The sequence below is a fragment of the Fringilla coelebs genome (assembly GCF_963513975.1).
Source record: "Fringilla coelebs genome assembly, chromosome: 28".
In the NCBI taxonomy this organism is placed as follows: Eukaryota; Metazoa; Chordata; class Aves; order Passeriformes; family Fringillidae; genus Fringilla; species Fringilla coelebs.
Genome location: NC_140054.1, coordinates 4,533,234 through 4,557,865, shown reverse-complemented (window position 1 = coordinate 4,557,865; position 24,632 = coordinate 4,533,234). Strand labels below are relative to the sequence as shown.

Below are 24,632 nucleotides of genomic sequence, written 5' to 3'. Positions count from 1 at the left end.
TATTTGTGCCAAATCCCTCATTTCCAACCCATGGCACGTGGAAATGGAGCAGGAGCTGCAGGTTGTGAACAGGGGCACGGAAAAAGAAAAAAAAAAAATTAAAATTCCCCATGAAAAAGCTGCTCAAGGCAAACCAAATGTTTTCCATGAGGTGGAAACCACTTAATTGGGGACACAATCAATGCAGGGCTATGCTTGAAATCTAATTATCCATCTCCTCCTGCAGACACTGCCCTGTGCAGAACAGCCCTGGCACTCAATACTATTGACAGTCCTGCCCTGCTCTCCTGCTTTTCCATGGAATCCAGGGAAAAATCCCTGCAGAACAAAAAGCAAATTAAAGTTCCTGTGCTGGCACATCCCAGAATCCAGGATTTTACGGCCTGCCATGCTGTTTTATCACCACAAACTTGATTTTCTGAATTGAGCACAGCTCAGGAGAAGGGATGGGGAGGATCCAACAAATATTCAGGATATTCAGGAATTGTTTCCCCTCTACCCAAACACTGCAGGATGTCAGCCCTGAAACTCAGGAGGAATTTGAAAGCAATAAAATCGCTGAAAGGTGAAGAATTTGTCTGAGCTGAAGGTTCTGGTCAGGTTTTGGGATGGAATAATTCCCTGGGAGGGTGGGGAGGGGATGGGATGGAATTCCCAGAGCAGCTGGGACGGGGGAATGGGATCAGTTTGGAACCCAAAACCGACCCAAACCATTCCAGAATTCCAAATGGGAACTTCCCATCAGCATTCCCAGCCCATTCTGCATTTAACTCTTTATTAATATTGGAAATTTGGATCTCCCCCTCAATACCCCCAGCAGAATGTTTGGTTTTGTCTGTTTGGCTCTGTGGGGTTTTTCTTTGGTTTTCTGGGGTTTTTTAGTTTGTTTGGCTTTTGTCTTCTTCAGTTTGGGGTTTTTTGTTTGACTGGTTTTTGGTTTGCTTGGGTTTGTGGTCTTTAATTTGGGGTTTTTTGTTTGTTTGGGTTTGTGGGGATTTAGTTTGGGTTTTGTGGATTTGAATTTGGTTGGTTTTGTGTTTTTTTACTTTGTTTGGTTTGTGGGTTTTTGTTTGTTTGGCTTGGTGGCTTCTTCAGTTTGGGGCTTTTTGTTTGATTGGTTTTTGGTTTGCTTGGGTTTGTGGTCTTTAGGCTTATTTGAGTTTGTGGTCTTTGGGTTTTTTGTTTGGCTTTGGTGGCTTCTTCAGCTTGGGGTTTTTTGTTTGATTGGTTTTTAGTTTGGGTTTGTGGTCTTTAGGTTTTTTTGTTTGTTTGGGTTTGTGGTCTTTAATTTGGGTGTTATGTTTGTTTGGCTTTGTGTGTTCTTCAGTTTGGGTTTTAATTTGTTTGTTTGGTGGTTTTTAGCTCATTTGGGTTTGTGGTCTTTGGGGTTTTTGTTTGTTTGGGTTTGTGGGGATTTAGTTTGGGTTTTGTGGATTTGAATTTGGTTGGTTTTGTGCCTCTTTGGTTTGTGGGTTTTTGTTTGTTTGGCTTTTTTCTTTTCCAGTTTGGGTTTTAATTTGTTTGGTGGTCTTTAGTTTATTTGGGTTTGGGTCTTGTTTGGTTGGTTTGTGGTCTTTAGTTTATTTGAGTTTGTGGTCTTTGGGGTTTTTGTTTGTTTGGCTTTTGTCTTCTTCAGTTTGGGGTTTTTGTTTGATTGGTTCTTGGTTTGTTTGGGTTTGTGGTCTTTAATTTGGGTTTTTTGTTTGTTTGGCTTTGTGTGTTCTTCAGTTTGGGTTTTAATTTGTTTGTTTGGTGGTTTTTAGCTCATTTGGGTTTGTTTGGTTTGTGGTCTTTATTTGGGTTTTTTGTTTGTTTGGGTTTTGTGGATTTAAATTTGATTGGTTTTGTGGTTTTTACTTTATTTGCCTTGTGGTTTTTAGTTTGTTTGGGTTTGTGGGTTTTAGTTTGTCTTGTGTCTTTTTGGTTTATTTGAGTTTGTGCTTTTTAATTTGTTTGGTTTGTGGGTTATTTGTTTTGCTTTTTGTGGATTTTCTGGCTGGTTGGTCTTGTGGGATTTTAGTTTCTTTTGTGAGTTTTTAATTTGTTTGGGTTTGTATTTTTTTTTTCTTTATTTGGGTTTGTGGGATTTTACTTTATTTGGATTTGTGGAATTTTAGTTTCTTTTGTGGGTGTTTGTTTGGTTTTGTGGTTTTTTGTTTATTTGGGTCTGTGAGATTTTACTTTATTTGGGTTTGTGGGATTTTGGTGTATTTGGATTATTGGGTTTTAGTTCATTTGGGTTTGTGGGATTTTACTTTATTTGGGTCTGTGAGATTTTACTTTATTTGGGTTTGTGGGATTTTGGTTCATTTGGATTTTTGGGTTTTAGTTCATTTGGATTTTTGGGTTTTAGTTCATTTGGATTTTGGGGTTTTAGTTCATTTGGGTTTGTGGTATTTTGGTTCATTTGGGTTTCTGGGATTTTACTTCATTGGGGTTTGTGATTTTGAGTTGGGTTTGGCTTTCTTTGCTTTGGCTTTTCCTCCACCAAGGACAATCTCAGCCTCACAAACCCAGAAGCTCATTTGGGCACTTTTAGACAAAAATCTCCATTACTGAGCCCCCAAATCCAACAAGAACTCAAACTGATCCCACAACAGACCCAAAACCCAGCTGGGCAAAGGGAGGAGTGCAGCAGCAACATCCCAAAAAAACCCCAGAGCCAGGAATGCTCCGGAAGCCGCAATAAAATCAGAATTTAATTGGATTTTCTCCATCTGTTTGCACAACTCTGCAAAGAGCCTGTGAAGAATGAGCCCAGTATTTATCTCCAAACAGCTCCAGCTCCTTTCCCTGGGGATTTCAACGCCTCTAATTCCTGAAAATGAGCAGTGTTGGTGCAGCCCTAATTGCTCCTTTTCAATCAGTGTTTGCAGAGAGAATTTGCTGCAGCTGCCATCCATGTCTTGGGAAGGGAAAAGTTTTCATCCCCTGGAATTCCTCAGGGATCCACAGGAATTCCCACTGAATTCTGCTTTTTTTTGGGGAGGAAAATCCAGACCACCAACAAAAACCCCGCCCTAAAATGAAAATTTTAACATTTTAAATGAATTCAAATTTAAATCTCATTTAAATTAAATTTTTAAGTTACAAAGGGAAAGGTTCCTAAAAAAAAGAGGCATTTAAAAAATATTTGACTTAAATATTTGTGCATTTTATGTTTGCAGATATTTAAAACAGTCTGGTTTTTAAACATGGGTTTCTACCCCTTTGCATCCCTTTAAAAAAGGGCCCTGGGTCCCTCCAGGAATTCCCACTGAATTCTGCTTTTTGGGGAGGAAAAAATCCAGACCACCAACAAAAACTCTGCCCTAAAATTAAAATTTTAAGTTACAAAGAGGAAGGTTCCTAAAAAAAAAAAAATTCTTTTATATTTTACTTAAATATCTGTGTATTTTATGGTTTTTTATATATATTTTAAACAGTCATTTATTGGTTTCTATCCTTTTGTATCCCTTTAAAAAAGGGCCCTGGGTCCCTCCAGGAATTTCCACTGAATTCTGCTTTTTGGGGAGGAAAAATCCAGACCACCAAAGAAAAAAAACCCTCCTAAAATTAAAATTCCAAGTTCCATAGTGGAGTTTTTCTAAAAAAAACAGCATCTGACATTATTGCACCCCTCTGCTTTTCCAGAGCCCTCTTCATTTTTATTTTATTTAAATATAGGTGTATTTTATATCTATTTCTATTTAAATGTAATTTATTAAATATAGGTGTATTCTATATCTATTTCTATTTAAAATGTAATTTATTACATATGGTTGCATTTTATATCTATTTCTATTTAAAATATTATCTATTAAATATAGGTGTACTTTATATCTATTTCTATTTAAAATATTATTTATTAAATATAGTTGCATTTTATATCTATTTCTATTTAAAATGTTATTTATTAAATATAGGTGTATTTTATATCTATTTCTATTTAAAATATTATTTATTAAATATAGGTGTATTTTATATATATTTCTATTTAAAATATTATCTATTAAATATAGGTGCATTTTATATCTATTTCTATTTAAAATGTAATTTATTAAATATAGGTGTATTTTATATCTATTTCTATTTAAAATATTTTTAATTTTTTTATATTTGTATTTATTTCTTTATTTCTATCCCTTTAAAATATATTTTCCTCTATATTTTTATATAAATAAACAAAATATTTTTATAAATGTATAAAAAATATAGACATACCTTTTTTAAATATATATCTTTGTATCTCTCTTCTACAGATAGATTTATAAATTGTGTCCTGACAAGGATATAAATAAAAATAAACAAGGTGGGGATTGCCCCAAAGTTGGATTTGGGATTTTTCCAACCCAAACACTTCCCTGTTGTGTTTTTCCTTAAATCCCTTTTTATTTGTCACCCTCTGCTCCAACACAGCACCCAGAGGTGATGATTTCATAATAATTTGATTTACTTTAATAATTTAATCTTCTTTTATCCCTTTATTAGTGAACAAATAAACCACCTGCTCTGCCTCCCCTGCTTTTTTTATTATTATTTCTGTGGATTTTGTGTCACTTTTCCTCTCACTGGCTCAAATTTGTTTGATTTATTTGAAGTCAGCTCTGAGTGAATTCCTCAGGTGTGAGGCAGCAAGGAGAGGAATTAATTCCCTTTGCAGTCCAGCCTCACAAGCAAAAAATAAAAATAAAAATGGGCATTTTTAACGTTTTTAGGAAGATTTTTTTTTTTTCACCAGATGAGGCTGTCAAGATTCACATCCCAGACAAATTTAACTGGGATTATTTATAACTGCCTCCAAAATTTCTGCAGCTGAATGGAAATTCAGGACTCCACAGCTGGGAAAAAGAAAAATATCCTTGAGTGAGAAAAGAAGGAAAAATCCCCCAGTCTGAGGGTGATCAGGGCTAATTAGGAAATCATGCTGAATTCAAGGGACAGTAAACAGGGAAAGAAAACAAATTTAGGGATGCTAAAAGCGTGAAAACATTTAATTTCAATATTTTCTAAACCAGACACGGAGCTCCCTGAGCTGCTGGAGTTTCCTGGAAGCTCCTAAGGAAAAAATTAAAAAAAAAATCACCTTGAGATGAAAGGATTTGATTGAAATGGAGATGGAATCCTCACAGTTCTCCCAAAAAATAAAAGCTGAGAGGTTTTCAAATCCAGATTTGGCTGCTCCAAGGCTCTCTCCTCTCCCCAGGTGGGATTTTGGGGTTCCATTCCCACTCCTCCCTTTGCCCAGCTGGGTTTTGGGTCTGTTGTGGGATCAGTTTGAGTTCTTGTTGGATTTGGGGGCTCAGTAATGGAGATTTTTGTCTAAAAGTTGCCCAAATGAGTTTCTGAGTTTGGGAGGCTGAGATTGTCCTTGGTGGAGGAAAAGCCAAAGCAAAGAAAGGCAAACCCAACTCAAAATCACAAACCCAAATGAAGTAAAACCTCAAAATCTGAATAAAGTAAAATCCCACAGACCCAAATGAACCAAAATCCCACAAATCCAAATAAAGTAAAATTCCACAAACCCAAATGAACTAAAACCCAAAAATCCAAATGAACCACATAACACACACCCAAATGAACCAAAATCCCACAAACCCAAAAATCCAAAATCTCACAAATCCAAATGAACCAAAATCCCACAAACCCAAATGAACCAAAATCCCAGAAACCCAAATGAACCAAAATCCCACAAACCCAACTGAATCAAAATCCCACAAACCCAAATAAACCAAAATCCCACAAACCCAAATAAACCAAAATCCCACAAACCCAAATGAACTCAAGTCCCACAAACCCAAATGAACTAAAACCCAAAAATCCAAATAAAGTAAAATCCCACAGACCCAAATGGACCAAAATCCCACAAACTCCAAATGAACCAAAATCCCACAAACCCAAATGAACCAAAATCCCACAAACCCAAAAATCCAAAATCCCACAAACCCAAATAAACCAAAATCCCACAAACCCAAATGAACTAAAACCCACAAACCCAAATAAATCAAAATCCCACAAACCCAAATGAACCAAAATCCCCAAACCAAACCCCATTCCCAGGTATGGGGATTTTGAATGAGTTACAGACAGGACTTGTGAGTTTTTAGCTGATGTGATTTGTTTTTATGTTTTTATCTTCTCCCCAGGCAGGAAGGGGGAGTTTGGCTCACATTGTTCCAGCACAGCTCAGGAGGGCACAGCACCCTTAGTTACAAGATGTTTTAAGGATTTATTGACCAATAAAATGCTGCCAAGAAGGATTATTTATATTTTAGACCTTAAATATTTCATCCTATGGACCCATGCTACAGCGCTGGCCAGTCATGGCACACAAACCTACAGCACTGCATTGAAAACTCCTTGATTACCTTTGTCATTAAAATTATTTTTCTAGATCTTAAACCCCAAAACTCTAAATTTTCCTCTTCTTCCCTTAAGGTGTCCCTGCTTTAAACTGTAAATCCACATTCTCCTTTCCAGCAGCTCAGCTTGGGAGCCTTTTCCAAGGTCTCAGATCAAATCCTGGCTTTAATTCTAAGCTTTGTTCTGAGAGTTACCCACACTTGCATTCCTCACCTCCTTCAGCCTGAATTAACCCCCAAAATGCCAATAATTTGTTTTGGGGCAGGCTCAGGGTGGGATTTCAGCCCCTCTCCCTCCCTCCAAACAAAACTCTGATTTATGCCAACGCTCTCTCTGTCAGCTCAGGTGAAGTTTTAAATACATTTATTTTCCCCTCTCAGTTACAGCTCTGAAAGCCTCCTAATCACCAGTCAAATAAAGCCCAGATGGTTTCAGATGTGAGGCACTAAAGGGCAGCCCCGGCCCCAGCCTTTGTACAACATTTCCTGCAGCATCGGGGTAATAAAAGAACATTACAAAGTGCACAAGGAGCCGTGTGTAAATGCCAAAAAATGAACTGGAAATGTCAAGAAAGTGCAAAAGCAGCAGCGTGTGCTGTGTCCCAGGATTTGGGAGTGTCTCACACAGAGGCTGTAAATTGATTTCCTCATAAAAAAAATCAGAATATCCCTGCTCTGCTCCCAGCCACTGCTTCCAAGGCTGCCCCTGGAATTTCCAGGGGGGATTTCAGGGCACTAATTGCTGCTGCAAATGGGCAAATCTGAAACAAATTGGGGAAATTTGGGGAAAGCAGTTGTGTAAATGGATTTGTCTTTCTTCCTAATGGGGGCTGAGCTCACCTGTCCCAAAATCCTCACTTGTCCCAAAATCCTCACTTGTCCCAAAACCTTCACCTGGCCTGACATCCTCAGCTGCTCCTGTCCCAAAAGCTTCACCTATCCCAAAATCCTCACTTGTCCCAAAATCTTCACTTGTCCAAAAAGCTTCACCTGCCCCAAAAGCTTCACCTGCCCCGACATCCTCACCTATCCCCAAATCCTCATTTGTCCCAAAAGCTTCACCTGTCCCCAAATCCTCACTTGTCCCAAAACCTTCACCTTGCCTGACATCCTCAGCTGCTCCAAAAGTTTCACCTGTCCCAAAATCCTCACTTGTCCCAAAATCCTCACTTGTCCCAAAATCCTCACCTGTCCCAAAAGCTTGACCTGTCCCAAAAGCTTCACCTGCCCAAAATCCTCACTTGTCCCAACATCCTCAGCTATCCCCAAATCCTCATTTGTCCCAAAAGCTTCACCTGCCCTGACATTCTCACCTGTCCCAACGTCCTCACTTGTCCCAACATCCTCACCTGTCCCAAATCCTTCATCCGCCCAAAATCCTCACCTGTCCCAAAATCCTTACCTATTCCAAAACCTTCACCTGTCCCAACATCCTCACCTGTCCCCAAATCCTCATTTGTCCCAAAATCCTCACTTGTCCCAAAAACTTCACCTGTCCAAAATCCTCACCTGCCCCAACAGCCTCACCTGTCCAAAATCCTCACCTGTCCCCAAATCCTCACCTGTCCCCAAATCCTCACTTGTCCCAAAATCCTCACTTGTCCCAAAACCTTCATCTGCCCAAAATCCTCACTTGTCCCAAAATCCTTACCTATTCCGAAACCTTCACCTGCCCCAACATCCTCAGCTGTCCCCAAATCCTCATTTGTCCCAACATCCTCACTTGTCCCAAAAACTTCACCTGCCCAAAATCCTCACCTGTCCCCAAATCCTCACTTGTCCCCAAATCCTCACTTGTCCCAAAACCTTCACCTGGCCTGACATCCTCAGCTGCTCCTGTCCCCAAACCCTCACCTGTTCCAGAATCCTCATTTGTCCCAAAACCTTCACCTGCCCCAAAAGCTTCACCTGTCCCAACAGCCTCACCTGCCCCAAAAGCTTCACTTGCCCAAAATCCTCACCTGTCCCAAAATCCTTACCTATTCCAAAACCTTCACCTGTCCCAACAGCCTCACCTGTCTCAACAGATATTCCAGGGAATTCAGCCAGAGCACACTTTTAACAAAAAACAAATAAACAACCAAACAAAACCCCACTCTGCTGGTAGGAACCACCAATTTAAACACTGAAAAAAAAGAGATTCAATCCCAGAACAGCCAAGCAGAGATGTGCAGCTCCTGGTGCAGACCCTGCAGCTCGGTTCCCCCCTCCCAGGCCCAGCTCAACCCCAGCCCCTCCTGCACTCACCCTCGTAGCTGGCCTGGAAGCCTTGGGCACTGACGGCGTAGTCACTGAGCAGCCACAGGGACAGCACCAGGCCAGTGCTGACGATGGGAGCGGGCAGCTGGAACCCTGTCAGCCTGCAAAAAACACACACAAGGTCAGACCCACCAGGGAAAACACACACAAGGTCACACTCACCAGGGAAAACACACACAAGGTCAGCCCCACCAGGAAAAACACACACAAGGTCACACTCACCAGGGAAAACACACACAAGGTCACACTCACCAGGGAAAACACACAGCCAGGTCATGATTTATTAAAAAATATTGATCTGGTCTAGTACTGATATCCAACTGTGATGGACAAAACTCTCTAACAGTTTAAAGTTAGAAAGTGTGTGTTTGTTGTGGGATAGATTTACAGGGGATTACAGAGCCCTTTTATCTACACAAGTACTGAATACCCAAAATAGAAATGCATATTCATGACTTTCTACATCCCATTCCCAATATGGGTATTGATCTAGTACCAATATCCAAAAATTCTCTAACAGTTTAGAGTCACCATAGAGAGTGTGTGTTTATTGTGGGACAGCTCCCAAATACACACCGTGATTTACAGGTGATTACAGAGCCCTTTTATCTGTACAAGTATTGAATACCCAAAATACAAATGCATATTCATCACTTTGGCACATCCCATTCCCCATATGGTAATTAGTTAAAACGCCATTAACCATGAGTAGTTTGTCCCTTGAAATGGGTCGGTGGTCCTTTTCATGGGGAGGGGTCCCAACATGAGGAAGTCAATGAAGTCTTCCTCCTTCTGACCTTTCTACCTTTTCAATACAAACATGACAAATGAACCCTTGGTAGGACTCCCATTCCCTGTCTCCAATTGGTTTCAGAGCAGAGGAGGCCTGAAATTGTCTCATGTTCCTAAAGCCATTTATCAGTTTCTGTATTCTTCATTATAAACCCAGCTACCCAAACATTGTGCTGACAAGCAATCAATTATCAGTTAACTACTAACTCTTAACTTCACCAAGGCCCACCCATTTATTTTAATTAACTCCAATAAAGCTGATCTCTGCCCCAGGACACACCACAAACCCAGCCCTGGGATGCTGGATCAGAACCCACCCCATGGGACAGAGATTTTGGGGTGCAGAGTGAGCCCAGGGCTTTGTTCAATAATGCTTAAAATGTTTTGAGAACCTTGGAGTAAAAATCTGACTGAAGTGTTCTACAAACTGCACTAAACTGAACCCAAAAAACAGAAAAAAATGGATGTTAACAACTAATTAAAGCCTTCAGTGTGGTGCCTCCAGAGTGTTTGACATGGAAAAGGCTGGAAGGTTCTGGGAATCCTCCCCAGTCCAGCACCAGGGCAAGGATGGGGGTTTTATGTGGGCACAGATCCAAAATGTACCAAAGGATGGCTCCCACCTCCTCCCTGAGATAAAAATCCAAGCTCACAGCCAGGAAATTGCTGCACCAGAGGGTCTGGGAGCTGCACTGCAGGAATTCCCAGGACATGGGCACAAATCAGAGTGAAGAGTAGAAAGAAAATAAAATTGGACAAATCCAGAAACTGCCACCTGCTTCCCTCATGGGCTCACAGCTCAATGACAACTGATTTTATTATAAAAACCTGTTTATTACTGATTTTCATTAATCCCAAAAACAAACCCCTGGTGCTGAGCCATCCCCAGAGCAGCCTGTTGACCAAAATTACAATTTTTACAACTTCCAAACCTCCTTGCACGTGGCCAAGGGGATTCCTGGCCAGATTTCCAGAGTGAAGCAATCCCAGGGTTGGGTCCTGCTGGGGCCAGGAATTCAGGATCCATCCCTGAGCTGCCCCAAACCACAGGAGCAGCAGGAACTGAAGGAATTTGGCATCATTTGGGATCAAGGGATCACAAGGGCAGGAGCAGCACGAGATAAACAAGAAAAAAAAAGAGAATTTAAAGCTTCTTACAACACAACTCTGAGGTTTATCCCATACAGAGCAGCCAGACTTTGTGCCAGGGGGGGAAAAAGGATCACCAGGATAGAAAACTCTCTGCCCCTTTAGGAAACACCTGGAAATGTTATTTCATTCAGTCTGGAAGAGAGGAATTCCCCCTCTTCACAGGGAATGAAAAGGCACCCACAGAACACAACCAGATTTGGGGGAGGGGGTTTAAATTTAAATTTAAATTTAAATTTAAATGTAAATTTAAATTTAAATTTCTCTGAGCATCCAGCCCAAGCAATTCCTGCTCAAAGCCATCACCAGCCCCTGAGACAGGGAGGGAACTTCTTCCTCTTCTCTCTGCCTCTCATTGAGCAAACCTAAATATTATTTCACAGCCATTTGAGCTCTGAGTGATGAGAGCTGACAGGCTCTGCCTGAGAACTTTATTGAAGCAAAATTTCCAGTTATTGGCAGAGCTCACAGAGTTGCCAGCCCATGATTTAAGTTTTAATGTCAGCACAGCAGCACTGACCAGCCCTCAGCATAAAATCCACGGTCTGGACAAGCTGGAAGGACAATTGCTCCTGTTTATTAACAATCAGAGCTTCCAGCAGCCAGGAGGGTTCAGTTTTTACTGCTCTGAGTGGAAGTGTCATTGTTTTTATTAATTAATTTGGCAGTTTAATTAGAGTGGCCTGCTGAAACATCCATGCACTTAAAAAAAAAAATAATCCAGGAAATGCCTGGACCAGCTTTAATAAAAGCAGAACCTGCTGATTTATCTTCCCCCTGATCAGCCCACAGCATCACCCAGGAATTTTTTAATTCCTTTCATTACCCAGAGTGGATCTGCTCCCTCTGAGCTGAGCTTTTTGCATCGTGGATTCTGCTCACAGCCCCTGTGCTAAGAGGGGAGAACACTTTGCAGATGTTGCTTTTAATTCAGGGCAGCAGGAACATGTCCTTTACCTGTAAGGAAGAGCTGCTGTCCCCCAGGAGTCACAGGAATTAAGTGTTACCTGAAACAACACTGCCCTGCAGCATTTATCCCAACACAGCTGCTCTTTCCTACTAACAGGGCTTTAAAAGAGAAGTTCCTGTGCACGAGGGCATGAAATTGTCACTGAGCTTGTTCTCAGAGCCCACACTGGCTGGAGAGAGAATTTCCAGAGGAACCTCTAAAAAGTTATAAACTGAGCTTGTTTTTAGAGCCCACATTGTCTGGAGAGAGAATTTCCAGAGGAATCTCTGGAAATTGATAAACTGAGCTTGGTCTCAGAGCCCACAATGGCTGGAGACACAAATTCCAGGGGAACCTCTAGAAATTGATAAACTGAGCTTGTTCTCAGAGCCCACAGTGTCTGGAGAGAGAATTTCCAGGAGAACCTCTAGAAATTTATAAACTGAACTTGTTCTCAGAGCCCACACTGGCTGCAGACACAAATTCCAGGGGAACCTCTAGAAATTGATAAACTGAGCTTGTTTTTAGAGCCCACACTGGCTGGAGAGACATTTTCTAGGGGAACCTCTAGAAATTTATAAATTAAGCTTGTTTTTAAGAGCCCACAATGGCTGGAAAGAGAATTTTCAGTGTAACCTCTGGAAATTGATAACTGAGCTTGTTTTCAGAGCCCACAATAGCTGGAGACACAAATTCCAGGGGAACCTCTAGAAATTTTTAAACTGAGCTTGTTCTCAGAGCCCACAGTGAGTGCAGACACATTTTCCAGGGGAACTTCTGGAAATTGATAAACTGAACTTGTTCTCAGAGCCCACACTGGCTGGAGAGACATTTTCTAGGGGAACCTCTAGAAAATTTATAAACTAAGCTTGTTTTCAGAGCCCACAATGGCTGGAAAGAGAATTTTCAGGGGAACCTCTGGAAATTGATAACTGAGTTTGTTCTCAGAGCCCACACTGGCCGGAGAGAGAATTTTCAGGGGAACCTCTACAAATTGATAAACTGAGCTTGTTTTTAGAGCCCACAATGGCTGGAGACACAAATTCCAGGGGAACCTCTAGAAATTGATAACTGAGTTTGTTCTCAGAGCCCACAGTCAGTACAGACACGTTTTCCAGGGGAACCTCTGGAAATTTATACATCCAAAGCAGTTCTGACCCTCAGAGGTTCCCTCGTGTGTCCCCACCAGCAGAGCAGCACCAAAGGCATCCAACCCTGCTCCAAACCCACCAAAAATCCCCTCAGCCCACAGAACATCACTGAAAGCAAACTCAGCCAGGAAATGCTGCCTCAGTCAGGGAAGTAAATGAACACCTCCTTTTCTCCAGGCTGAGCAGGAGTTTTCCAGCACCTTCCCTGGCTCTCTCCAGCCCCTCTGGGTGACAGCACTGCCCTGTGTCCCTCTGCCAGGAGCTGAGCCCAACCAGAGCCCCCCTGGCTGCTCTGCTCAGCCCCTTCAAGCCACACCTGAACATTTCTTTTTTTCTTTTTTCCTCCCTGGTTGCTCCTGCAGGGAAATCCTGCCCTGGGAACGAGCTGGAGCTGCTCCTGCTTCTCACTGAAACCACAAGAAAAGCCACTTCTCCTCTTCAGCCTGCAGCCAGCACACACAAAACTGATTTTTTGGGTTTTTTTTCCTTCTCTGATGTCCTTGGCTTGTCCAAGGCAGCATCCCCTTGAAGAACAATCATTTGCCATGGCCGTGTTCTGAGGCTCAGCTCTGCTGTTGCAAAGCCCCAGGACAGGCAGCATTGGCAGGAATCCCTGCTTGGGAACTGTTCTCCTGCCATCCTCCCTAAATCTGCACCCCAGAGGGACTGAAACCAGGGAAAGGCAGACAGAACACGGAATCCCTCCCCACCAAACAGCAATTCTGATCTTTAGGGCAGCGAGCACACACAAAAAACCCCACACTAACAAGGCAAGGAAGCAGCAAACTCCACTCCTTGTTTTTATAGAGGTGAGGGCAGTAATAACAGCAGGAATAATCATATTCCATCCCTTCTGTCCCTCCAGCCAAATGGATTATTGAGTGATTATCCCCTTAACGTGCTCGGAGCCAGTGCTGATTGTGTGAGATCTGCAGTGTGGTTTTCATTGGCTTCATTTTGCTCCTGCAGCGAGGAACCAAACGAAAGCAGCGCCAGAAATGCCACTTGATAAGCTTGCCCTTGCAAAAAAAAAAAAAAATCAATATATCCAAACAAATCAGCACAGAAATCCCCTGCTCTCTTTGCATCCCTCGTGCTCTGCTTCAGGTGTGCCATGGATGCTGGAAATCCTCCTGGTCTGGTTCCCAACTTGCAGCAGGATGGGAAAGATCAGTTTTGGGAGAGCCTGATGGAAGTGAAAAGCACCTTGCACAGGTGAGAAACCTCACCTGCCACGAGGCTCAGCCTGGATGGGACAGAATCCCAGAATCCCACAATCAGGGAGGCTGGAAAAGCCCTCCAAGGTGGGCACAATCCTCACTGTGTGCCACATCCAGCCCTTCCTTTGGATGCCCCTCCAGGGATGGGCACTCCAAACCTCCCTGGGCAAAGCCTGACCACCCTTTCCATGGGGAAATTTTCCCTAAAATCCCATTTAAACCTCTCCTGGCCCAGCCTGAGGCCGTTCCCTCTCCTCCTGTCCCTGTCCCCTGGGAGCAGAGCCCAACCTGGGGCTGTCCCCTCCTGTCAGGAGTCGTGCAGAACCACAAGGTCCCCCCTGAGCCTCCTTTTCTCCAGCTGAGCAGGAATTTTCCAGCCTTCCCTGGACACTCTCCACCCCCTTTGGGTCCCTCCAGGCTGAGCAGGAGTTTTCCAGCCTTCCCTGGCTCTCCCCAGCCCCTCTGGGTGACAGCACTGCCCCGTGTCCCTCTGCCAGGAGCTGAGCCCAGCCAGAGCCCCCCTGGCTGCCCTGCTCAGCCCCTTCAAGCCCCACCTAAACATTTCTTTTCCCCCCAGGCTGTTCCAAGCCCCCTCAGCTCCATCTGTTGCACATTTGCCATCCCTTGGACGCAGCAGGGCCGCGCTGACGCACTTGGGGAGTGCAGGTGCCATAATTAAAGCCCAGCCCATTATTTTTCTGGTAGGATGCCCACCATCAGCTCAGGCTGCAATCAAAACAGTTATTGCAGCTGGCAATCCAGCAGCCTTTAAAGCATAAATGCTGGAGAAGAGTCTCAGAACATCTAATGAAAATGCACTGGATTGTGTCATTTAACCCAGCATTAAATTACAGCGCCCCAGAGCTCGGGGAGCTTTTCCTGCCTGTCATTTAAAGGCACCTATTAGGGAAAATTTCCCATCAAATGAGGCCCAATCCTGGCTGTGTGCAGGGTGAATGACAGCAGCCTGGCAGCCCTGCACCATCCTGGCAGGATGGTCCTTGCAGGGCCAGGTGGGAGGGAAGGGATGCTGCCCCTCTGCCCTGCCCTGGGGGCACATCTGGATCCAGCCCAGCTGTGCATCCTCAGCACAGCAGGGCCAGGAGCTCCTGGAGTGCTGCAAGGCTGAGCAAGGGCCTGGAGCAGGGAGGTGCAGCCATGAGATTTTATGAACAATCTTTTCTTGAGGATTTTTCCTCCTGAGAAGCTGAGAGGCCTCAGGAACAGAATGTGAACAATGATTGTGGGATGCAACAGGTGGAGCTGGGATTGGTCTCATGGGGTTGTTTCTAATTCATGGCCAATCCCAGTCCAGCTGTCCAGACTGTTTTGGTCAGTCTGAGCCTTTGTTGTTCATTCCTTTTCTATTCTCAGCCAGCCTTCTGATGAAATCCTTCCTTCTATTCTTTCAGTATAGTTTTTAATATAATATATATCATAAAATAATAAATCAGCCTTCTGAACATGGAGTCAGCATTCTCATCTCTCCCCTCACCCTGGAACCCCTGTGATCATGGTCACAGGAAAGGCTGGGGCTGAGGGGATGCTGAGAGGGGCCCTCAGCCTCTCCCACCCATCTCCTCCCTTCTTGCTGCAGAGCTTCCCCTGCTGCCAGTGGCTGTGGATAAATCCACCCCTCAGCAGCCAGCTCTCTCTTTCTCTCTCTCTCCTGGCATTTCCTCAGGCTTGGCTGGGGCAGGAATTTCCCCCCTCAGCAGCTCTGTTAGATTTTTTTTTTTCCCCCTGTATTTATTAAAGAAAAACACAATTACAGCGAGATGTCAGCTTTTTTTCCAGAGCCCACGGACACGAAGGCTCTCATTAATCATCAATAAAACAAGCAGAGCATGATCTGAGAGCACTCCCAGCTCCCAAATGCTGCAGCCACTTAAAAGGCAGCTCTGTCCTCCAGGCACAGCTCACTGGTGTCACTGAGATAGTTGTCCTTTCATTTGCAGCCCTGCAAGGCTGAAATGATGCTCTGGACCAAAAAAAAAAATTAAATAAAAAAAATCAACTGTGAACCAACTTGAAAAGATCCTGGAGTGACACAAGAACAGCTCCCAGTTGGATTTAGCCAGGCTGGTGAAGGGATTTGTGCTCAGAACCCAACTGAGCCAGAACAAACACCTGCATGGGAGTGCCTGGATCTGCTCACATTTTGATTTTATCCCATCCCAGCTGCTGGAGAACTGATTCCAAACCAGTACAATCCACTGGTTCTGAAATTCACCACTTTTATTTTAATTACCACGACGGCACACAAGCAAAAGGCAAAAAAAAATCAGTTTTTTCTGTTATTTCATCTCTCCCAGTGCTACAAACAGCACCAATTTCCCCAGGAATTTTATCCACCTCCCTCCCTTGGCCAAGCCAAGCCCAATCCATCACAGCCCAGGAGCCCTTTGCTTACCTCTGACACTGACAGAGCCTCATCAAGCACCAGGGGCTCTGGGGACAGTGACAGAGCCCATCAATCCCAGCCTGGATGGATTTCTCCACTTGTTTAAAGCTGGGTTTGGGTCAATTCCCACCAGAAAAATGTTCTTTATAGAGCCCAGAGCCAGCTCAGATCTCTGAGGCCTTCATGGCTCAGGTACTGAGCATCACATTGCAATAAATTTGATTTTCCATGCAATGCAATGGGCTGGGAAGATCATGGAGTTGGATGGGATTTATTCTATTCCTCACATCCCTTCCATGCTGGTTTTTCCCAAGATTTCCTGTTTTTTCCCAAGATTTCCTGTTTTTTCCCAGGATTTCCTGGTTTTTTCCCAAGATTTCCTGATTTTTCTCAGGATTTCCTGTTTTTTCCCAAGATTTCCTGTTTTTTCCCAGGATTTCCTGATTTTTCCCAAAATTTCCTAATTTTTTCCCAGGATTTCCTTGTTTTTCCCAGGATTTCCTGTTTTTTCCCAAGATTTCCTGTTTTTTCCCAGCATTTCCTGATTTTTCCCAAAATTTCCTAATTTTTTCCCAGGATTTCCTTGTTTTTCCCAGGATTTCCTGTTTTTTCCCAAGATTTCCTGTTTTTTCCCAAGATTTCCTGGTTTTCCCCAAGATTACCTGGTTTTTCCCAGGATTTCCTGATTTTTCCCAGGATTTCCTGGTTTTTTCCAGGATTTCCTGGTTTTTCCCAAGATTTCCTGATTTTTCTCAGGATTTCCTGATTTTTCCCAGGATTTCCTGGTTTTTCCCAGGATTTCCTGGTTTTTTCCCAGGATTTCCTGGTTTTTCCCAAAATTTCCTAATTTTTCCCAAGATTTCCTGATTTTTCCCAGGATTTCCTGTTTTTTTCCCCAAGATTTCCTGTTTTTTCCCAAGATTTCCTGTTTTTTCCTATGATTTCCTGTTTTTTCCCAAGATTTCCTGGTTTTTCTCAGGATTTCCTGGTTTTTCCCAGGATTTCCTGGTTTTTCCCAAGATTTCCTGGTTTTTCCCAAGATTTCCTGGTTTTTCCCGGGATTTTGTCCCCTCTGCACCTGCAGGGCAGCCCTGGGCTCCCAACTTTAATTCCCTTCCACAATTCCATGAAATCCAACCCTGGCACCTCTCCTTCTGACAAACCAAGGGGAAGGAAAACAGAAATTCACAGGAAAAGTTCCTCAAATCTCAGTCACCCCCCGGCAAATCCGAGCTGACATTCTGAGTAAACAAAGACAAGTTTGGATACAGCCCAAGCACGGCTCAGCAGCTTCAGTTCAGAACTTGGCAGATTTGGGTTATTTCTGTCTTTCTTAAAAAAAAAAAAAAACAACAAAAAAACACCAAAAAAATTAAAAAATTTAAAAAAAAAGCAAAAAGAAAAAAGTCACCAGGGGTGTGAAATGGAGTAAATGGGAAAAACAAGTTCTTGGAAACCCCTGGAAAACACCCAAGGCTTGTTTGTAATAATAATAATAATAATAATAATAATAATAATAATAATAATAATAATAATAATAATGTTCTGCATTAAGTCAAGAGACACTTCCAGGGATGGGGTTGGTTTGTCAGGTTTTGCTGGGAGATTGCCCCTACAAATGTGGTTAACCAGCAGTTTGAGGCAAAAAAATATTATTATTATTTGAGTACTAAGAATGTTATAATAATAATAATAATAAGAAGAAGAAGAAGAAGAAGAATAAAAATAATAATAATAATAATAAGAAGAAGAAGAAGAAGAAGAAGAAGAAGAATAAAAATAAGAATAATAATAAGAAGAAGAAGAAGAAGAAGAATAAAAAGGAGAAGAATAAGAATAAGAATAAGAAGAAGAATAAGAATAATAATAAGAATAAGAATAAGAATAAGTAGTAATTATTCCTTATAAATAAATAAAAAATAGAAGGAAATATTATTTGAGTAATAGTATTATAAATATAATATTATAATAAATAGAAAGTAATTATTTTTATAAATAAAAATAAAATTAAATTAAAAAATAAAATAAAATAAAATAAAATAAAATAAAATAAAATAAAATAAAATAAAATAAAATAAAATAAAATAAAATAAAATAAAATAAAATAAAATAAAATAATTTAAGGAACATCTTCAGAGCCCCTGCCTGTGTGTCTCACCTGCTCCTTTAACCCCTAAACCAGGACAAAACCTCTCCATCCCCATCTCTGAAGAAGCTGCCAAAGTGTCCCTGCCAAGGTTCCTCCTGAGCCTACCACACTCCCCACGGTGCCAGGGAAAAAAAGCTCCCCCTGTGACTGAATCAGCTGCTTTTATCCCTCCTCCTGCTGCACCCTCTGCTAATAAATATGGAAAAAGTGCCCTGGAATTGCAGAGCCCTGCTGCAGTTGCATTAACTCCATTACCTCTCCCAGACTTCCAGCTCCACTTTCATCAATTATCCTGCAGAGTTTAAACACTCAGCACTTCCTTCCCACCAACCAGGGACACTGAAGGGTCCTGGAGCTGCTCAAACACTGCTTTACCCAGAGGAAAAAACACAAATAAAGTGGGTTTATCCTACAAGGCACAGGACATAAATTGAAGTGGGGTTTGGTGGTGTTTTCCCACGGAGTTAATGGCAAAAGGCTCTGCTGAGGGGGACAGGGAGCTGGGCTGGGATGTTTACTGAAGGTGACAGAGGATTTAGCTGGCCCTCTGCTTGATTTATCCTTCTGCTGAGCAAAAAGAGCTGGAGTCACCTCGGAGACAGCAGGCAGTGACACAGGAATATTGCAGGGGAGCAGAGGGGACTCAACACAAACCCCAAACAGAGCCCTGGGAACTCCCAGCTGACACATGCTGCTTTTCCAGGAATTCCTCACCAGGACTCAACTCCAGGAGGTTTTATCGACCAGAACTGATCCCCAGGATTTTTTCTTTACCAGGACTGAACTCCAGGATTTTTTCTTTACCAGAATTGAACTTCAGGATTTTCTCTATACCAGAACTGACCCCTAGGATTTTTTCTTTACCAGAATTGACCCCCAGGATTTTCTCTATACCAGGACTGAACCCCAGAATTTTTTCTTTACCAGGACTGAACTCCAGGATTTTTTCTTTACCAGGACCGACCTCCAAGATTTTCTCTATACCAGGATTGACCCCCAGAATTTTTTCTTTACCAGGACAGAACCCCAGGATTTTCTCTACACCAGAATTGAACCCCAGAATTTTCTCTATACCAGAACTGACCCCCAGAATTTTTTCTTTACCATAACTGACCTCCAGGATTTTTCATAACCAGAACTGACCCCCAGGATTTTTTCTTTACCAGAATTGACTCCCAGATTTTTTTCTTTACCAGGACTGAACTCCAGGATTTTTTTTCTATACCAGGATTGACCCCTAGGATTTTTTCTTTATCAGGACTGAACTCCAGAATTTTTTCTTTACCAGGACTGAACCCCAGGATTTTCTCTACACCAGAATTGAACCCCAGGATTTTCTCTATACCAGAACTGATCACCAGGATTTTTTCTTTACCAGAATTGAATCCCAGGATTTTTTCTTTACCAGAATTGAATCCCAGGATTTTCTCTATACCAGAACTGACCCCGAGAATTTTTTCTTTACCAGAACTGACCTCCAGGATTTTTCATAACCAGAAATGACCCCCCAGGATTTTTTCTTTACCAGGACTGAACTTCAGGATTTTCTCTATACCAGAATTGAACCCCAGAATTTTCTCTATACCAGAATTGAACCCCAGGATTTTTTCTTTACCAGAATTGAACTTCAGGATTTTTTCTTTACCAAGACTGATGCCCAGGATTTTTTCTCTACCAGAATTGACCCCCAGGATTTTTTTTTTTACCAAGACTGAACTCCAGGATTTTCTCTATACCAGAACTGAAGCCCAGGATTTTTTCTTTACCAGGATTGAACTCCAGGATTTTTTCTTTACCAGAATTGAACTTCAGGATTTTCTCTATACCAGAATTGACCCCCAGAATTTTTTCTTTACCAGGACTGGCCCCCAGGATTTTTTCTTTACCAGAATTGACCCCCAGGATTTTCTCTATACCAGGATTGAACCCCAGGATTTTTTCTTTACCAGGACCAACCCCCAAGATTTTCTCTCTACCAGAATTGACCCCCAGAATTTTTTCTTTACCAGGACTGAACCCCAGGATTTTTTCTTTACCAGAACTGAACCCCAAGATGTTCTTTCACCCCAAATTTGCATCTCTGCAAGCCACAGGAACACTGGGGGAACTCTCTCTTCCCTTTGTCCCTTTCTCTCCTCCTCCCTTTTGCTGTTTCTAAGATCAAAAGCTTTGTGCTCTTGATTGGTAATTAAGTCCAAGTCACCCAGGCTGCTTTTTCGAAGAGTAATTAAAAGGTTATCAAGAGAAACAGGCAAGGTGCAGGGAATTCCTGCTGCAGCAGTAAGTAGGTCAGCCCAGAGATAACTCTGCTCTTATCACAAGGATCACACCCTTTCCAGGGTTCAAACCAAATCCTTCAACTCTCAGGCAATTAACCACAGCCCAAGATGTGGCTCTGAGCTGTTCCCACAGCAGAGTGATGGCAATCCTTCTCCTCACTCCCCAGCCACTTGTCAGGGAGGAGGGATGAGGATCTGGGAGCAGCTTGAGGAGATGCTGGAGCTGCACAGGGGGAGCAGGGCCCTGTGCCAGCAGCAGGATCGGCACAGAACCCTGCTGGGAAGGATGAAAGTTTGACAAGAGTCTCACAGCTAGGTGTGCTTGGCTGAAAGATTTTTGAATGTAGAATGTGAAGAAGGACTAGAGATGGAAGCAAGTTTTGATATAGAAGAAAAGAATTGCTGAGCCAGTCTCACTGGGTAACCAAGGAGGGGGTGTGAGTTAGGAGGGGTTTTTATGGCTTAGAGCAAAGGATAAACCCACCCCAAACAAGAAGATGTTTCTACCAAGCAGAAAGAGAGCACAGGCAAACAAGGCAGTGAAGCTGCAAGTAGAAAAAATATCTCAGAATTTTCCACTGCAAGAAAACTGAAAAACAACTTCTGGCTTAAACTGTGATGTACTGACTGTGAGTGGAGAACAGTAATAACATGAATATGGTGATTATGGTGGTTATGATAGGCTGTAGGTAAAAGTTAAGGGATAGATTGGTTCTACTGTATTAAGATGCTCAGCAAGGAAAAGTCTATAATGCATTTGTGGCCAAAGAAAAGTATAGAATGCATTGTAACCAAAAGAAAAGTAAATAATGCACTGTAACCAAAAGAAAGGTATAAAATGGACTGTAACCAAAACCAAAGGGTCTCCAGGCCTGCCTGCAGCTGGAGCTGGCAGCTGTGGGCACAGCTCTGTCACCCACGACCCTGGGCTGCTGGGACACCTTGGATACAATAAACTGCATTTTGGATCCAATAAACTGCATTTTGGATCCAATAAACTGCATTTTGGATCCAATAAACTGCATTTTGGATACAATAAACTGCATTTTGGATACAATAAACTGCATTTTGGAGAGCAGCCTGGAGCCCCACATCCCCCATTCAGCCCCACTGCAGGGATGACTGCAGATGTTCCCCCAGACCCTGCAGGATCAGGAATTCCTGCAGAGCCCTCCCGAGGAGGGGCAGGTTCCTCCCAGATGTGTCAATAAATTGGAATTTGCTGTCACCCCCGTGGAAAGGCGGGCTCTGCCAGCCCCTGGGAGTTGTTTTGCTCTGGATGCAGAGCCTCAAACAAACGTTTTCTCAAGCAAATAAACTCAGCACCACCCAAATGTTGTGTTTGAAGAGGGAAGAGACCAGAGGACGACACAATTCCAAGGGTTGGGAGAGCCTGAGAAACCCCAGCATCGCTCAGCACATCCACAAGTGAGGTCAAACATCCCAGGTTGTGTCCCCTGGGCTTTTTTGAGCATCTCTGGAAGGCAAAAAAAAAAAAAAAAATCTGATTTTCTAAGCTGACCACTTCCATTTGGAGTGTAAATTCAGCAGGACTCACTGGGAAAACAGAATTAGGGAGCTGCAAGGACTGACTCACAGCGAGACTGTAAATGTGTTTTCCCTGGATCTGAGCACAAGCCCAGAGCTTCAAATCAGGGAATTTGCAAATGATTTAAGATCCTCACGTTAAAGGGGCCCTGCAAATTATTGGCAGATGAAAAAGCTGGGGGAGCCACATGGTTCTGTCACTGCCCACTCTGGGGATGTCCTGGCACAAGAGGTGACACAAAGAGGGGCAGAGCCACAGCCCACAGCAACCCCAGAGCCAAAAATAACCCCAAAAATTCAAATTGCAGTCAGGTCTGTGCTGAGTTTCTGAGCCCAGCACAGTGGGAAGGCAATCAGGAAGGGAACCTGATTGGAACAATGCCACAATCACAGGGCACAATGGGAACTGGGCAAAGAATGTTCTGGAATAACTGCAGGGCTCCACAGCAGCTGGGAACTTGGAGGAAGAGGGTTTGGGAAGAGGCTGGTCTGGTGTCGTGAGCTCAAGAGAAGGGGAAGTCCTGGAGAGGGAGCAAAATCTTGGGAGAGAAAACTGTGCAGCCAGCAAATATAAATTATTATTAATATAAGAATTATAATTCTATAATTATAATATCCAGCTCTCAGGTTTCACAGAAAATTCCCCTCAGAGTGAGGAGGAAAGCCAGGAGCTGGGAAAATTTTAGTGGCCAGGGAGGAAGGTTCCAATTGAAAAATGGGTTCCAACCAAAAAATGGGTTCCAACCAAAAAATGGGTTCCAACCAAAAAATGGGTTCCAACTGAAAAAAGGGTTCCAACTGAAAAATGGGTTCCAACTGAAATAAAAAAAGGAAATTTGGGTTATTTATATGGAAAAACTCCTGCCCTGTGAGTGCCCAAGGCCAGGCTGGAGCAGCCTGGGATGGGGAAGGTCCCTGCCCAGAGATGGAATTGAATTGAATTGAATTCCCTTCCAACCCAACCCATTGCAGCACTCTAAAAACCTGATGGTTGCAGAGAAGCTGAAATAGCCAAGACTTGGAAAGGAGCTCTGATTTTAGCAAACAAAGCAAAGTCATGGCACTGAGAGATGACAACAGGCCTGGATGTCTAAATTAAGGCACTGAAAGCCATTTAATATTCACGTCCTCATCACAAACATGCAAGGCAAATTCCCTGCTATCCAGTAAAGCTGTTTATTAGCAAATGCCTCATTGGATTAGGGCTGCTCTTATTCTATTAGGGAACCTTCACACCACATTAAATTGCAAGACAAGAGGGTGTTTGCCAGCACATGATGAACACAGCATTAACCCCTTCCCAGGAATGGTCTGGGATGGGAAGGACCTCAAATGAATCAGGGATGCTCAAAAATAGAAGTTTGGGAGGGGAAGAAGCAAAGAAATCCAGTTGTTCCTTCTTTTCCCCTTGCTCACAGCTCATTTTGGGTGAGCTCTGATGAGTGACACGTGGCCATCCATCTTCAGGGCTGCACCTCAGTGATGGATGGAGAACATTTGGAGAGCAGGCAGGAAAAAAAAAGCAAAATTGATGGGCATGAGAAAGAGAAAAAAGAGAGAAAGAGGGAGGAAAAAAAGTAACCCAGTGTTAGGCAACAGTTAAGAGTTTAATGAGGTGAGATTGGTGTAATAATAAAAATAATACCTGGGGTCTCCTGAGGTGGAGGAGGAAAGGGGAAACCCCAACAATCCCACCCTGTGCCAGAGCCTTGCCTGAACCCTAAAACTGGTGAACAAGGAGATGAGACATGAAACAGCCCAAAGGAGCCAACTCCAGGTTTGGAAATGACTGATCCAGAAATGTCCAAGGGAAGAAAGCAAACTCCCACCATGCAGGGGTTCATCCTCACTTTGCTGAGCCCTCCCTAAGCACTTTCAGACCTCTAGAAATCCCCTCTTTATCTCCCCCCTCATTCCCCTTTCCTGCCCTGAACACATTTCCTGAGCTCAGAGCTGGAACATTCCCTGGTGGATTTTGCTGCTGCTTCCACCCCAGCTCCCATTCACCCACCCAAGCTGCACCTGAACTCCACCAGGGAGGCAGAGGGGGAACCTCTTGTGCCTCCTCACCTTCCCCCAGTGCAGGGCCACAGATCCACAGCCCACACCTGGGAGGTTCCTCCCTGAAGAATATTCCAGTGAGGATCCAGAGCAGCATTAACTTCTCACCACACCAAGTTCCCTGAGCTGGATTTTACCCCCCAGTTTTCCACCTTTCCATTATCCCCAAAGCAAAGCACTGAACCTCCTGATTAAACACCCAGGTCCCATAATTAAAGTGATTCTCAAGCACAGTTGCCAAATGAGGAGATGATTTATTTGCATAACTGAAATAATCTACATAAAGAGCTGATTTCCACCAGGGTGCAGCTCAGGTGTTCCACTCGGGTC

General features: G+C 43.1%; 1 protein-coding gene across 1 annotated transcript in view; it reads right to left on the bottom strand.

Annotated features, from left to right (window-relative positions):
- CSMD2 (CUB and Sushi multiple domains 2) overlaps positions 1 to 24,632 on the bottom strand; it is a gene marked incomplete at its 5' end in the record, with an annotated part of 252,580 nt that overhangs the window by 204,638 nt on the left and 23,310 nt on the right. Inside the window, one exon of the mRNA XM_084222825.1 lies at positions 8,589 to 8,701. Within this exon, the coding sequence (XP_084078951.1) occupies positions 8,589 to 8,701 (113 nt within the window). The remainder of the gene's footprint in view (positions 1 to 8,588; positions 8,702 to 24,632) is intronic.